Source organism: Pinus tabuliformis, chromosome 8 (assembly GCF_031772625.1).
Source record: "Pinus tabuliformis cultivar Carrire ecotype Pingquan chromosome 8, CPIR1, whole genome shotgun sequence".
Taxonomy (NCBI): Eukaryota; Viridiplantae; Streptophyta; class Pinopsida; order Pinales; family Pinaceae; genus Pinus; species Pinus tabuliformis.
The window spans coordinates 861,108,727-861,126,366 of NC_142294.1; the positions used below are offsets into that span (position 1 = coordinate 861,108,727).

Below are 17,640 nucleotides of genomic sequence, written 5' to 3' on the forward strand. Positions count from 1 at the left end.
GAAATCCCCCTTGTTTCCGGTAGAATTTGAAATCAGTACACTCAGAACAACTTTAGAAGTAGGTCTAGACCTATCAGAAGCACAGAAACACCGACTGGAACAACTGAATGAGTTGGACAAGATTAGATCAGTAGTTGTCCAGAAGACTACTGCTGTTCAACAACAGAGAATGAAATGGCATGATAAATTTATCAAAAGTAAGGTGTTTCATGTGGGGGATTGGGCATTACTTTATGACTCCCGATTTAAGGATTTCAAAGGCAAGCTTCGCACTCACTGGATGGGACCATATGAAGTGGACGCAGTGTTCAACAATGGAACGATTAGACTAATTACAATAGATGAGAATCATACCTCGTTCTTAGTAAATGGACACCGTTTAAAACTATACCATCGTCCAACCTCTAAAGATGCCTTTGTCAAACACCTTTCTGATTCATTTGATTTAATGGTTGTTGGAATAAAGGACACTCTCACTCTGCTCTAAAAAAAAAAAAAAAAAACATACAAAAAAAAAATTAATAAAAAAAATGAATAAATAAATAATATATATATATATATATATATATATATATATATATATATATATACTGTTATTACTTACTTGTTTGTATTTTGCAGGAATAACAAAAGAATATGGCCAGGAGAAATGTAACACTCGATGCTGTTACTCCACCAGTGCTGCTATTAAACAGTTGATGTTACTCCACTAGTGTCGTTACTCCACTAAGTGTTGTTACTCCACTAATGCTGTTACTCCACTAAGTGATGTTACTCCACTGGTGTTGTTACTCTGCAAGTGTTCTTACTCCGTCGGTGCTGTTACTCCACAACTATTGTTACTTCGCCGGTGTTGTTACTCCGCCGGTGCTGTTACTCCGCCGGTGCCGTTACTCCGTAACTGCTGTTACTCTGCCAGTGCCATTGCTCCGTAACCGCTATTACTCCACCGGTGCTGTTACTCCACAACTGCTGTTACTCCGCCAGTGCTGTTATTCTGCAACTGTTGTTACTCCGCCGGTGCCGTTACTCCGTAACTGCTATTACTCTGCCGGTGTTGTTACTCCGTAACTGTTGTTACTTCGTCAGTGCCGTTACTCCGCAACTCCTGTTACTCTGCTAGTGCTGTTACTCCGTAACTGCCATTACTCCACCGTTGCTGTTACTCCCTGCTGTTGTTACTCCCTGCTGCTGTTACTCCCTATTGTTGTTACTCCGTCAAACATGTTGTTGTTACTCCGTCAGACATTTTGTTGTTACTCCACCACAAGGTAGGTCCCCAGGTACGTCTCTGATGACTTTTACGGATTTAATTAAAATATTCCAAAAATACATTAATACGTGTCGTGGATGACCGTAATTAAGTTGGGGGGGAACCGTCATAAGAAATAACGGTGTACCACGAAAATGCATTCATGACACATGATTCATACCAAACTAAATCTAATGATTATGGTACTTCGTAATCACGACGTCGACGCCTTGGAATGCATATTCGTGCGCAAAGGGTCATAACCAGTCGCCTCACCAACACGCTGCATTAAACCACTGAAATATCCAACAGTACCGCCATAACCCGCCATCATTCCTAAACATACCAGTATTGTTTTCATCTGTTTCTCCAAAAGCGACCATGACATTATTACAGTTGCCAACAGTTTGGGTCCCTGTCATTCTCCCCTACCAGCTAACTGTATTCATCGTGCTGATCCTACCTCTACAGCGATGGGTGGACAATCTGTGAGGCATGAGCCAGAAGATACAACGAGAGTTCGGAACAATCAGGAGGTATGGCAAGTCTTTGAAAATGCAGGATGGAATGTCTACTTTGACAGGTTGAGGGGGTCGAACGAGGAAATTACAGCAGAATTTGCACTCAACCTGGGAGAAGAAAGCTCTCGAGTCCGCGGGATAGAAATCCCTGTGACAGAGGAAGCCATTGCAGAAGTTAGCGGGCTCCCTCAAAATGGACAGCGATGGTTTTCAAGAAGGACTTCCCTTCTGGAGTTTCCCGAAGCCTTTTTGCAGGCAGGAGAAAGCATCGTGCAGAAGGGTCGAGGATACGACCGAAACTTGCTACCGCATCCATGGGGAGGAGTAGCAGAGTTTGTCATAAAATATATAACTTGTGAGGGGAGATACTCCACCATATTCAAATACCATCTCCGAATATTAGCTCATCTCCGATTTCCCCAAGCAGAGGCTTTTTCACTAAATATGCCTTATTTCTTACTAAGAAGTCTTCATCTGATGGCACATTCGGCTCAAGGGTCGCGACAGGTGTTGGCGGTCATCACTCACCATGGGCTGGTCCAACTGTTGGTGATGAATGCCATCAGACGAATCCCGATCCCGTGGGAACTGTTTCGGGATTCCACAGAGGAAGAGATAGCAGCCGCTGTGGCCGCCAAGGAAGATGAGCTAGAAGCCATGGAGGAAGAAAACGCAGGAGAAGATGATTATGTTGACCAGGAGGAGCCAGAAGAGATGGAGATGGAAGATGAAGAATTTGAAGAAGAGGCTGCTCCCCAAGAGCAAGCCGAAACCGTGGAACCAATGGAAGATGCAGGAGTCGACACAGAAAGGCCCACTAGTACCACGGCCGAGGCTGACCCACAAGAACCAGCCTCGACTGTGGAACTAGCAGCGCAAATAGATAGCATGACAACAACAGAGGCAGAACAAGCAAGGACAGGTGAATTGGTCGATGTTGCGACCAAGGATACCCCACAAGGACCTCCTGCCACCGTGGAGCCGATGGAGGAGGATAAACTGAATGAAGAAGAGGTCGTGACCACCCCGACCATAGAACCGATGGAAGAGGAAGAACTAGGGCATGAGGCTGGCACTGCTCCACAAGAACCAGCGTCAACCTCGGGGCCGAATATTGAAGATCCCTGCTAGTTTTCCTTTTTCTCCTCTATCCCAAGGGGAGCAAGGGTAACTCGTTCCCCTCGGCGCACAGAAGAAGATCTCACCATTCCTCTTGCTTTAAATTTGGCACAAAGACCACAACCGTGTGGGGTGGATGCTACTCAGGCAACAGGCACTTCAGAGCCTGAAAGGAGAGAAGAGGCAGAGGTTCCAGAGGCAGGGGAACCGGAAAGGGTTCCAGCAGACGCATTAATAGGAGAGCATCTCGCAAGGGCACCACTGGTCGCGGTGAGCACACAACAAGGGGAAGTAGCCATTGGCAAAGAGGAGGGACCAAGCAAAGCGGTCCCGACGAATGAGCCAGTGGAAAAGCTAGGCGAAAAGGTTGTGAAACAAGAATTAATCAAAGAAGAAAGAGCAATAGAGGAAAACTCGACAATCGGCATGGCAGAAGCTGTCCAGAGAGATTTGCCTCCAACTGCTAAACCGGAGGAAGTTTTGGTTAAACAGGAATGGGTAGAGCTGTGTGAACATCAAAGACTCCCTATGAAGCAAAAATACCAGCTGCAGTTTAAAGAGACAATGCGGCTTAAGATGGAGGTTAGGAAACTAAGGAAGCAGGTACACAAAATGTAGAAGCGGATGAAGAAATACAAACGGCAAGCCAAAAAGTCCAAGGCCATAGGGGTAGAAGCAGAGACTCAGGTGGATCAAATAGCCATGACTTCTGTTGCCACTCAAACAGACCCGGTCGAGCGATTGTTCAAAGACCGTGAGTATGCCTTAACGGCCGAAGTGCAGACTTGGAAATCTACTGCAGCTTGGTATCAAAATGAGGTCAGAAGGACTTAGGAACGAGCCTCCACAACCATTTTTGAATATGTGGAGCACATAGATGTCATGAGATTAAGGCATGCGAAGCAACAGCTCAAGATGGAGCAGCTGGAAAAGCAAGTGGCAGAGCTGAAGAATGATAAGGAGCAGATGTTTAACTTGGTGCAAGAGGTGATGGCATGTCGTCCCCTGCTTCTTGTTATTCTCTATTCTTGCATGAACATTTTCTTTTATTCTGCATGGAGAGCATTAAGAATGAAATTAGTCATGAAATAGAGGATGGTGTACAATTCCTCTACATAATGAGGAGCCATGACGTGCCAACTCAACATTTGATGTGTGAGTTTTACCTGCATGGGTATCTATTGCGCATGGACAGAGAATTTAACCCAGTCCCATATGTGGGGGACATTCATTTAAGGGCCCTCACCTCTTATACTTTTAATCAGATCAGCTAGCAGAAGGCCTTTAACACATTTGAGTCCAATCAGGTCACAAAGCCATTTATAGTAAGAGGAGAACATGAAAGTTCAATCACCATGTTCACTAAACGCAACACCTTTTTGAGAATTGAGGGGAACAAAGAAAGAATGTCGAGGACACAGAAATGGTGCCTTGATCTTTGTGTCAGGCAATTAGTCACATTTCAAGATGAGGCCCTTGATTGCTGTCAGAAAAGGTGGATGATGTCACCTACAATTGTCCGGAACAGGGAACCTTTTGGGGCACCAAATTTTGCACGAGTGCTCCCCAGAGTGCCCAGGTATGTGGCATGTGTCCGAACATGTGGGGTCCGGTGGATGGGGATCCGGTTTCAGTTCCCCACTATCTGGTTTCCAGTAGAAAATTACACCCCAGCATATAATGTTCCGAGAGATTGGTGGAAGGAAGTCCTCCTCTCAGATGGTTTTAAAGTTCCAGGGACAGAGATGGCTGAAGAGTATGATCTCGCCCAGCTCTAGGAGGCCAACAGTCTGCAAAACCCAGACCTGCGGAGGCAACAAACTGCATGAGGGCATGCAGAAGGCTAGTTGGGGGGAGATGTTGGGCACCAAATCGGGCTATCTTTCTGTTGCATTTCCATCACCCTTTTTGACCTCTTTGCACTTATTTACCTATGTTTACTATGCTAAATATGCAAGGTAACTACCCCCTTTTTCTGTCTATTGGAATATTTTATTAATGAAGTAAAGCCACGGGGTTTGCCTATTTGCAGCACTAAAATATATGTTTGACCGCAGCTTCTGGAGAACAAGAACCAATGCTTCAACATCCCGCAACAGATCCGCAATTCACAGCAACGACCAACCATAAGGAGGCCGCGCAGCTGGAGTCGCAGATCCCTGAACCATTCTTAGGCCTTTCAATGATCTTGTCTATCTGGTGTTGGTGCCGTTCCAAACTAATGTACATTTCTAGGTATATGGTTACCAGGTTTTGGGGAAAGATGTTGTTCTCCCTCACTGTGTATAAAAGACAGGTTATTCCTGTAATTTGGGGACGCCCCATCAATATTGTAATAACCCTTTTCAGATTAATAAAATATCATCTCTTTTGTTGTTCCATTCTTCGCTGTGAGTAACGCAACCCTGATCAGAGAGTTGGGCCCGCTCTTCTGATCAGGTGTTGCGTCTTTCTGTGTGTGTTATTTGTTATTTTATGCTTGTTGTTATAGTTCATTAATCTTTGTAATTGCTTTTCTGGAGTTCTGTATTTAGTTCAGTTTTACAGCTATGTTTTGAATCTTAATCGCGAACCCTTGGTTGGAACGGACTGTACTCTTGCCCCTGCATATACCTTGCGCGTTTCCTTGAAAGGATATGCACTCGAATTGATAAATTAATGTAGGAAAAGGGTGAATATATTGTTCATACCTGGACCCCAATAATTGTCAGGGTTTTACCACATAAAATCTTCGTGTATTATTTATTTCAACAATTATTTCTCTGTTTTAAATGCTAGAACAAATGTTGAATACCAAAAAAGAATGAGCTTTGAGATAACATTCAAAACATCATAAATCCCACCATCAAACGTCTCACTAGGAGAGAAGGTGTTAAGCACATAAAGTGCCCTCATTTATGAAGAAACGAGAGGTGCCTTGAAAATATTTTTGGAGGTCATTATTACAAATGTGGTGACATACATAAAGAACAAGAGGAGAAAAATTGTGACAATTGTGGAAGCATCTAATAGCATTATGGCTACTTCCTTTGAAGAATCACAACCATGGCTCAAATTTCCACCTGTCTATATGATTGTGGGATGTGAATGAGATTTAGGTTCATCATTGAATGATGCCTCTACTTAGACTCTCATCTCATTGACGGCCCTAGTGAAGGTCCATTGTGGATTCCTACTCCAACATGGTGTTTATATATGCCTCCACGACCATAACATGGATTTCTTATTTCATTGCGAACGATTATACCTTGTAATTTAGCATTGGTTATAAAATTGTAAGAATATATATGTAAGAATAATTGGAGTTTTTAGAACTTCCTTTCAAATTGTAGTGCATGTATATGGAAAACATATTTTTTCATTCATGTAAGGAAAGATTCATGTTTTATTTCCTCATATATATATTTATAATCATGTTGTGATATGTTACTAACTTTTTTTAACATTACATTTTGTTATATTATAAACTTTATAACTTTATATTAATGATAGTTTAGGACATATTATCATTGAGAGGAATTAAGACAATGGAATTTGAGAATGGTTTAAATATCTTGTTCTCATCACTAACAATGAACCTCTTACTACTATATTAGTACTTGATAATCCAAGGGGGTGTCCCTCGGGAAATGTGGTTCAAAACTCTAAATATTTACACATTAAGGCCTCTAATAAATGAGAAAAGAATACATAAATAATTAAAGATTGTGGATCAATGCACATATTCTCAAAATATGTGAATTAGTCTTCTTATTCAGTGCTTAAAGCTTGTAAAAGGATTCTTTGAATTACATGTATGATCAATACCAACTCCTTGTGGGTGATGGATAAAAGGGGTTAAATGAAAACTAGTGATGTAATATTAGAGCAAATATTGCTAATTAGAGATCCTAAGATTAATCATTAAGCAGAGAGAGGATTCAATGTAAATTGAATTCTCAACCCTTGAAAATCTTCATAAGCAAGACAAAATTTCTTTTGTTTCTCAAATATGTAAAAGTACATATTTCTAACACAGTTTTGTATTAGGATTTTCCCAATAAATGAAAGGGGGCATGATATTATGCCAAGCTTAAAAAAATATAAGATAAGATATGAGACTCAAAAGTTGGATATAAAGGAAGAAAAGAAGAGAAGAGAAGGATCATTAAAGAACAATAGTGAACATTGATAGTTTGAATTGTCCCCTTGTTCTATCATCCTTTTATGCTTGATGACAATGTCCAAATAATAAAAAAATTATTCATATTTAGTATGCTTTTCCTCCATATATAAATTCTCATATCAAATATAGTAACCTTCGAGAAAACTAATGGAGCCTCAAAACTAGCATTACACCAAAGATAGTTTTGACTTTTTTTAAAGGCTAAATTTTATCTCCAAAAGATAGTATGGCTCTCAAGGAAAGTATAATTAAAGAAACATTACTTTTCTAATTTTAGATTACTTATAATCCATTTTTAAGACACTCTTTCTAAATAAGAATATCATGTTGTTGTACTCACAAACAATGTTCCATTTAGAAGAGGAACCTTAATTAATTTTGACTCGTTGATGAGCCTCATCTTTCCTAAATAAGCGTACTGATGCTATATATCCTAAAGTCTACAAGCATTCTGTGGTAATTTTGGTTCATATATAATGTTTAGAAAAACAATTTTATGAGCTTGGCCTAATTCTAAAGCTTATCCTCCCAAGAAAGGTAAGAAAAGAAACCTATATTAATTTTGGTTCTCATGATAAGTTTTAAGAAGAGAGATTTGCTAGTTTGATTTAAGTTTGAGGCTTCTCCTCTCAAAATGGTTGTATTGAAGAGGATATTTTACAAAATTGGCTTGCAAAATTTAACGTCAAATCTCTTCTCAAGACTAATAAATCAATTATCTAGCATAACAAATAAAATTTGGATGGATATAACCCAATATAGTGTTTCTTGGGCATTATAGTGAGGGTGAACACCATAGATGCACCTCAAGTCTTCCAATTTGTTTTATCCTCACCAATGGAACTAATGTACGCCATAATATGATCATATTCACATCTTGCCATGCAAGCCATGATACCATTACTAACCTCTAATCAAGCAACCATCCCTATTTTTCCAGCTTTAACCCTTCTAATTGTTGTACATCAGTTACAATTTTGACCTTTTTCTCTTCCTTTGCCTCGACTACCCCCTTACCAAGTTACTATCCAAAGACATTTTATCTCTAGGAGCTCCATCGAATACCACGTCCTTAGCTTTATTTTCCAACTAGATCATAATGACATTATTTCTCCCCCTCCTATGTTGGGAAAGCATCTTTGTATCTCCTAGGAAGGAAATACCATGGAAATACTATTGATTTCTCCTTCCTTTGGGCCTTTAACAAATTCATGGAAAGGTTTGAATGGTACGATCATCCCATAACTTGTCAAATGAAATGGGTGATCTCGTAGTTCTTGATCTATGAAGATGCATTATTAGGTGCTCTATTTTCCACATATAAGTTGACCTTCAACCTCTACTTTCACATTACTCCTTGAACTATCATAGAGATCCCCACTGAATAGAAAATGCAAGCTTTGTTGAATCCATGTAATCACCTTGACTCTAATAAATTGGATGTCATACTCTAATGTTGGTGGTATTTGTGATATTGGTTCCCTAATTACTTTATTTGGTCGCCTAATTGGTAAAGTTGAATGCTAATTAATTTTAACCTATCAACCCTATACTTGAGTATTGATCAACTAACCAAGAAAATCAACACCAATTGATGTAACTGATGTAACCAACTATCATCTCGCTTCACCCAACCAATGATGATGTAGACCTGTGCTTTGATAAAAATTTCCAAAACATAAGCCATTAGTTCATCAATAAGTTGATTAACACCAAGCCCTATTATTTCCATCCATGTAGAATATGAAACCATAAATCAAGCAGAATATTTAGAGGAGCATGGATTAATCTATCAATTCAATGGACTTCAGCCTAATCTCGGAGATCTCCAACAATGGATCTCCAAATCCTCAATGATGGACATCTGGGAAGAGGCAATACTCTACCCATATGAAAAAGGTTTCTTCATAGTGGAGTTTGATGTAACAGAAGATAAGGATCCTATTCTAAACTTTGTTTATTGGTTCTAGGGAATCATGAGCATCTATATGAAACCATGGTTCCAAAATTTTGCTTATATTTCATAAACCCTCGATATGGCTCCAAAATGGGTAAAAAGCCAAAACCTTCTCCTCTAGTTTTGGGGTTTTGAATCTTTACAAGTTTCATTTTCAAAGAAAAGAGATGAAAAAAAAGACATATCACCACATATGCTTGCATCTATGTTGAAATATAATTCAATAAAGTGTTCCTAGTAGAAACCAAGTTAGTGGCCAAAAATTATCCATGGATTCAACCACTTGACCATTAGTAGGGGGATTTCAAGTATTCAACTTGCTTTAAAATTAGTCATATAGTAAGGCATTGTCTAAAAAGAATTAAAGAAGGCTAGCACAGAAGCAATCAAATGGTGAGTGGGAGTGTAACACCCTTTCTAACATTACAATGTTATTAACTGATAAGTGGGTATATGTACTAAATTTTGTGCATTTATTTTGTATTTCTGGGCACCCACCAATTCCTTGAATTCATATATATATATGAATTCAAGGAATTGGTGGGTTCCTAGACATACTTAAAAGGAGGTCCATTAATACAAGTGTAAAACATGTAATTATTATGTATGTGTATGTGTGTGAGTGCATATGCACATGCTTAAGATCACTTCATCATATTGATTTCCACATCTGATGGGTGTATACACTTGACATTTGGGTAAACCTATAAGAAAATAAGCTAGAAATACAATTAAAAGTAATTTTCTTCTTTTCCCTACAAAAATATTTACCCCTGGGGATGGAATTATCATCATGAATTTTATTAGTTCTTTTAAAGTTGATTTTGTTAGTACATTTTTTGTTTTGACTCTGATTTTTACCTCAAAATTCCACTTCTTGCTCCCCTGTGTGTGTGTGTGTGTGTCTATACATACATACATACATACATATGTATGTATGTATGTAGGTATAAATGCTCATTGACTCAATGATAACTTGTTTACATTAGCAACAACTTATAGTTCATTGTTCATTAGGTTAAGGATATTAAGAATATAATGATTTTTAGAAATCGATAACTGTAGAGTCTCCAAAATGTATTCAAAATATCATCCACTTTCACCTTTATCGCCACCATTTCACTCACATGTCGCAGCTCCATGACCATACAACCTTTCATTAGCCTCCATTTTCATAATTATATGGGTTCCATTTGTCTTTTCCAAAAGTTAATGATTTCTAGTATTATAAGTGAATTAAATGGTTAAAACTTAGAAAAATGACATATACTTGCTAATACTTAAAAGTGGCTTGAGTTTCATGACATGTGTAGGTCATTTGGAAGCTTCCAAGGCACCCTTATGTGGCCTCCAATGCTCAAATTCGAATTCCCTTCAAAATATGGAAGAAGATTTGGATAAACGTCAAAGAGGATATGTGTCTTATCATTACCTATTTGAGTTGTAGCTCTATGAGATTTTTTAGGGATCTAGGGAGATAATAATGGACCTCCATTAATGAGGCAACTTCTTATGTTTTTGTATAAATAGGAGAGCCTCCTCCTTTCAAAGGCGTGTGTAAAGTTGGGGAAATGCTCATATTTTGAATATAGAATTTGGATTTGGCACCATGCTCATGAGTGATGTTCACTTTGATTTGGTTATGCTTGCATTTGGAGCCTCTCAACTTTCCATCTCTCATGCTTTTGGATTGGCGACTTACAATGTGTGAGATTTATTTTTTTTAGATTTATTGTTCTTCATAGATTAAGACTTATTGTTTTCATAGATTAAGATTTATTTCTTTCATATATTTTCCTGTGTGAGAGTTTAAGAGTGATTGTTTTTATTTGCTTTCTACCTAGAAGTTAAGAGAAATTGTTTTTATTTGCTTTCATGTATTTTCATATGTGAGAGGTTAAGAGTGATTGTTTTTATTTGCTTTCTACCTAGAGGTTAAGAGCGATTGTTTTTATTTGCTTTCTACCTAGAAGTTAAGAGAAAATGTTTTTATTTGCTTTCATATCTTTTCCTATGTGAGAGGTTAAGAATGACTGTTTTTGCTTTCATTTCTGAAAGAGTGGTGTGCTTTTCAATTCCTGCAAGATTTAAAGATTAAGATTTCAATTCCGCGCGTTGTACTATAATTGTACTATAATTTCTTTTGAATTGATTGTTGAATTAGAATAGGTGAATTTGGTTTGTCATTATTTGGTTTAATAGTTAGGTTGATCTAAATTGAAGTTAATTTCTAGCATATACAACCTCCGGGTTGACAATTAAATGATAGATAATTAATTTGCCTCAACAATAACCCGAGAATTCAATATATTTTAATAAACTTATATCTTAAAATCTTAGGTCATATATTGTTACTATTCAAAATTTAAAATTCTAATCTTGTTTTAAGGAATCTTAATCATCCATCGATTAATCTGTTGATTCAATGGACTTTCACTTATTCTCATTGATCTCCACCAATAGATCTCCAAACCCTCACTGATGGGCATCTAGGAAGAATACTTCTTCTACCCATATGCAAAAGGTTTCCTCGCAATGGAGTTTGATTTAACAAAAAATGAAGATCTCATTTTGAACGTTGGTCATTGGTTCTAGGAAAACGTAGGCCTCTATATGAAACTATGGCTCACAACATTTGATTAAGTTTCATAGACTCTAGCTATAGCTTCAGTACAGGTAAGATTCCCAAATCTTCCCCTCTAGTTTTGGGGTTTTGAATCCCTATGAGACATTGAAAATGCATTAGGTGAGTTTCATTTTTGAAGCAAAAAAATGAAAAAAAATATATATATCACTACAAATGCTTGCATCTACATTTAAATGGATTTCAATAAAGTGTTCCTAGTAGAAATCGTGTTAGTGGCCAAAAGGTATCCATGGATTCAACCCCTCGCCAACAAGCAATCAGCTTCCAAGTGCATATCTTCATTTGAAATTGGTTATATGACAATTCATCATCCCAAAGAAGTAAAGAAGACAAACCCTTAAATAATGACATGATGCGTGGAAACAACAATAGATCATTACCTCATTGGTAAAGAACCTCCAAAAGTAAATCCATAAGATCCAAAATCACCCTTAACACGATAGGGTGGAGCAAAATAGTAACGCGAATCACTCTAGGTAAACTAACAACCAAACACTCTAGAGGAGTGAAGCAAAACAAGATAGACCACAAGATGGCCTAGCTACCCCACCTAGAAGTCAACTAGTGGTAAGGCGAGAAGAGGGACATCCAAGAAGATGAAATTGGATGCAACCCAAGATTAGAAGAACATGAGCCACAAGAACCAAGAACACCCTTTCAAAATCAACAAGAGGATTGATACGTGTCTCCAAGATAAAGAATACTAAACCTCTTTTGAGGACATTAACATGCAAGATTAAGCACTACGACCAAAATTTATTTTGGTGTGTATTGTTGTTGTACCTTGCCTTGTAATTTGCACATCAAAATTTACATATGTAATCCCAAGAATGAAAAAACTCAAGCAAATTAAGAACCACTACTTGGAAATAACATTTTCCCTTTACTTTCCCCATACAAAGGGACTCACTATGTTACCTTTCCCTCTCTATACCCTCCCATTGGATAGGTCAAAATACAAAATTTTCATTCAATATATAACCTATTTCTTTAAAAGCAATAAGAATAGTGGATCAACTAAAACAAAGACTAGTTCCAATAGTGTTCTGTTGAACTAAAAGTTGAATTGTCATAATGATTTTGACATGTTTCAACCAGTAATATTTAATGTTATATAGTGAATTGTGAAAGAAGAATCATTGTGTGTTTTTCATGTATATGTATTATTAAAGTTTGGAAACTTAACATGTAATGTCATGAAAAATCTTGAAACACTTCATTTTATGATGGTTTATTTCAAACATCTTGGCTTTCTTTTTCTTTTAGTCCCTGGTTACCTTGGATTTGTCAAATTTGTATGATATTGGAACTTACAATTAGAGTCACTTGCATTTTTCTTGATTGATAGGAGATTTTCCAAACAATAGGAGACATTCTTGCAGTTATAGCTAGAATGGTAACACAATCTAAAAATTAAACGTTTGTTGAACATGGTGATGGTTTGAAACTTTGGAAATTACCAATGACAACTTTGTCTATAGAAAGGGAAGTTGGAATAGGTGGAAGATAAAATTGCAAAGCATACTAGTGGATATGAGGCAATTTTACAATGGGAACCTATGAATCAATCATCCTCAACTCATGATTACATCTAAGAATGGAATTCTTCTAGTCATGGATCTTCCTAAAGTTACTATGAGAGCACACATAAAACAATTCAAGTCTCTCAAGGAGCAACTCGTATCCTTTTGAATTAACCATTTAGGAAAGATGTAGCAATGACTTTGCTAATTGGGTTTTTGACTTCATGTAAAGGGATCCTAGTTGCCTTAGGAGCCTAATTTAGGCTAAGTGTTGTAGAAGGTGAGTCCTCTCATTTCAAGAACTTCAGTGGAATATTTTGATGTTACAATGAGGCCTAGAGTGAGCTTGTTTTCTATCAGTGATATGAGACAATTTAAGAAAAATGTAGAAAGTTCTTTGTAACATCAAAGGGAACCAAAATAGAGTCAAGGTACCATGCAGAAGAAGGGAAAATGTTGGTAATGAAAAGGGAATTTCAACAAGGATTTTCCTAATCAGTTTGTGAATAAAAGCAAAAGAATAATATGAATGCCAATCACATATATTAGTATTATTTAATTGAAAGTTAAAAAAAAAAAAACTCTTTCTCAAAGTATAGGACTTATACAGTGATGGACTACATGGAGATAGTACACTTAGATGTTTGCATATCCATGCAACTTTTTATGGGGAGCTGCCATGTATTTTGTTGCATTGAATGATGACTTTTCTAAAAAAGGTTCCATGTTTTCTTTGAAACAAAGAGAGGATTATTTAAAAATTTTAAGAAGCTTAAGGCCTTTGTGGAGACACAATGAGGAACGTTATTGAAAGATTGCATTGTGAAAATGACTAGAGAATATATTTTTTAAGACATTCAAATACTATTGCACAAAAGTATGTTAATGGAAATTTTAGTACTTTGAATAATGCATTGTTTTGAGGATTTTTCCATTTTGGACTATGTACAATATTTATCATTTGAAAATCTGCTTTTACTTTTTCATATTTATTAGAGATGAGAGAACATTGGTATGTATCATGTTTAATTATTAAAACTTATGACAAATGATTTTTTTTTTTGAAAGCTGAGTATATTTTGGATTACTTTTAAGAAATTTCAAAGCTTTTTAATGTCTTTTAGTATTAGTTTTACTTTTCGATATTAATAAAATAATGAAAGGCCATTGGTATATATCATATTTAATTGTTAAGGCTTATTAGTAACGTTTCTAGGGAAATTTGAATATGCTTTAAGAATTATTAAAATTTTAAAATATATTTTTTCCTTTCCCTCGAAAATCAAGGAGAATCTTCACATTCCTCATAGAGTTCATATCCCCATCCTCTGTTACATTTATATCTTCCTTTCGAAAGAGAGTTGTTTGCAACAATACATTGATATTTTAAGTGAAAGACACACCATAGATTTGATGAGATCATGGCTATTGTTTAAACAGAACAATTGGATGTACCTATAGTTAATAGGAAAGTTCAATTGAATTTCCAAAATTAGCTTATTGCGAATGATTTTGAATGATGTTATTAAGGAAATTATTAGCATGTTTGAATTACTTGTGAAACTTAACATTGAACAAATCAAAACATATGAATCATTATTTGTGTTAGTGCCACATACTAATGTATAAGTATTGAATGCAAAACAATACTACATACATAGCTATATTTAGATTAATAATTTTAGATATTTCTAATTTATATACTCTAAAAATGCATAAAAATGACCAACTTTCACTCTACAACTAGTTTTTATTAAGACCTACCTATGTGTAATACAACTAACAACCAGAACATCCTTATAAACAATTCATTAAAAAACATATATAGTTATATGTTTAGATTGATTGCTTTAAATACTTATAAGCTATATTTATCTAAAGTTCATTTTAATCATATAAAATGATTAAATTTCACTCTAGTAATTTGTTAATCATTAAAACAAACCAGACATATAATTGTATAATTATATTTGAATTAAAATTTTAAAATCTTTTAACATATATTCTAATTTATATAATCTAAAAATTATTTAAAAAAAACTAGATTTTATCCTTCAATAATTATTTAAGAACTTTTGATATAATAATAAAACTAACCATACTACCATTCTCATAAAATATCCCATATTTCATCACTTTACAAAAACATCTATATGCTAAAATGCCCTCTCAAATCTTATTCACTCTAAACCTTGATAATACATCGTATTGGAATTCAAAATTTCAAACCAGGAATTAGAACACATACTAAACATCTCCATTAATGAGGATGGAAAGTCATGAATAACAATGGAAATAAACATTAAACTTATCATAATTTAATTTAATATATAGATCAAATGCACGTTATAATAATATATAGATCAAATGCACGTTATAAGTATATCAACTTCAACATCAACTTCTTGAAAATCTCAAACTATTTACATGGTTGAAGATGACGTCGTAACCATTTCAATTTTCTTCATTGGCATTACGACCTGAGAAATATTTATTTGTTACGTTGAGATTTAAGATATTGAATCCGCTCCTCCGTACTCTTTAGGGCTTCCCCAAAGATGTGGATCAGCTGAAAAATAGTACACATTTCAATAATATAAAACAATACTTACGAAAGCTGACACCAGTATGCAATCAGAAGCAAATGAGGTGTCTACTTACTTGTTGAAAATTTTCAGGTTTCATGATGTATGGAGGGGACATCATGATGGTATCACCAGCAACGCGCACCAACATTCCCCGGTCTGCACATTGAGCTCCAAAGTATGCTCCTACGCCTGCACAAAGGGCAGAAGGCAATATGGGGTAAGCCTGGAGATCTTTAAAAGTAAGGGTCTCCTAAATTTTAAACCAGAATTGCACTGAACTGGCACACCTGCACAAAGGGCAGAAGACACTATGGAGTACGCTTGGAGGTCTTTAAAAATAAGGGTCTCCTAAATTTTAAACCAGAATTGCACTGAACTGGTACTTGTTTAGGCCCTGTATTTGAATGTACACGGAAATTTTCACATTGCACAACTGTCTTGAGAAATAGGCATTTCCTTTGTTAAAATTGGAAGCTTCAGTTATTTTTCATATCACATTACTAGCTCCTGCACCAGTTATAGTGAAACAAGGTTTGAAATACCACTCGCTGTGTGACTTTGGCTGTGATCCTATCTATATCCACAGAAAATTGATCACAAAGCCACCTAATTATAATCTAATTGTCAACTACTTCCAGGGAAGTTTTCAAACGGATAGACTAATGTTTAGGAAACCAATTTATGGTGATAATAAGTTATAACTAAGCCACCAAGTGATGCTGGGAGCTGCCAATCTCGTGGTGCAGCAGGGAACCTTAATTAAAAATGGAAGTAGGTGTGAACGAAATCTAAATCCTTTCAGGTGAACTGAGATTGACGAAGGATCTCGATTCCCAATATTTTAGGTTTAAGTTGGGAAACAACCATGTAAAATTGTTAGGCTATGCCAAATTTAACAAGCAAAGAAGCCCTGTTTAACTTGTTTAGAAAGTCATTAGCTAACAATGTCAATTCTACAGAGCCCTGACTATGAAAGCAGAGAAACTAAAGTGTTATTGTATGCCCACCCTATTTCAGTGATTAATAGGTACAGGTCATAAGCAGTGTTCCACATGGATGCGTCCCCCAAGGTGGGGTGGGTTACCACACAATCTAGTAGGGCCCTAAGGAAGGGAAAATGTAAGGACAACTACTAGACTAAGTGACAACAACTGGACAATGACCCACTATCACCTTAGTCAAAGTCCCCTGCTCTTTGCAGACTTTCACCGATAGGAGTACCAGTAGGAATGGAATCACTAAGAATGAATAGATCAATGATTTGGGTATAGCATGATTCTACAAGGCCCATTCAAGGAGACACACATCAATGGTTCAATGCTTCAAGGAAGCTAAATGCTCTCCATGAAACGCCTAGGAGGAGATGAAGACCTAGGGTTTTAGGTATGACAATAGTACTAGGTATTCCTAAGGTCAAGACTCTAAGAGATAAGGTAGGACCTCTCAAAGAAGCTCTATGTGATGATTTAACACTTCCCAAAGGCTTTTCGCTCTCTTCAAGGGACCTAAAAAAGAGTTGTGCTAGATCTAGGGTTTTATGAATAATCGTGGGAAGAAATTCTCCCAAGCTATTCACTAGGTCAAGGTAAGGGAGAAGAAAGGGATTCTTATGATTTATTCCAATGAATACTAAGCCCATACAACTCTCAAAGAAGTCCCCAAGGTGTGAGAGAAAGACCTAGGTTTTCCCTCTTAGAGTAGCACCTAGGGTAAGAGATTTTATGGATGAAAGTCAAGCAGATGTCCACCAAATTTGGAGCATAGATAGCCTAGACCCTGAGCTTGATGTTTGGACCCTTGGATTCCCGAAAAATCAGGTCCCTAAAATTTCGCTGCAAGCCCTAGATTTCCTTGGTTTTCCCTCTTAG

General features: G+C 36.6%; 1 protein-coding gene across 1 annotated transcript in view; it reads right to left on the bottom strand.

Annotated features, from left to right (window-relative positions):
• Positions 1–15,338: 15,338 nt before the first annotated feature.
• Positions 15,339–17,640, bottom strand: part of LOC149238288 (vanillin aminotransferase-like) — a 452,839-nt gene continuing 450,537 nt past the window's right edge. Inside the window, exons 19-20 of the mRNA XM_089372979.1 lie at positions 15,846–15,961; positions 15,339–15,753 (exon numbers count right to left, since the gene is read on the bottom strand). Of these exons, the coding sequence (XP_089229105.1) occupies positions 15,676–15,753; positions 15,846–15,961 (194 nt within the window). The 3' untranslated portion in view covers positions 15,339–15,675. The remainder of the gene's footprint in view (positions 15,754–15,845; positions 15,962–17,640) is intronic.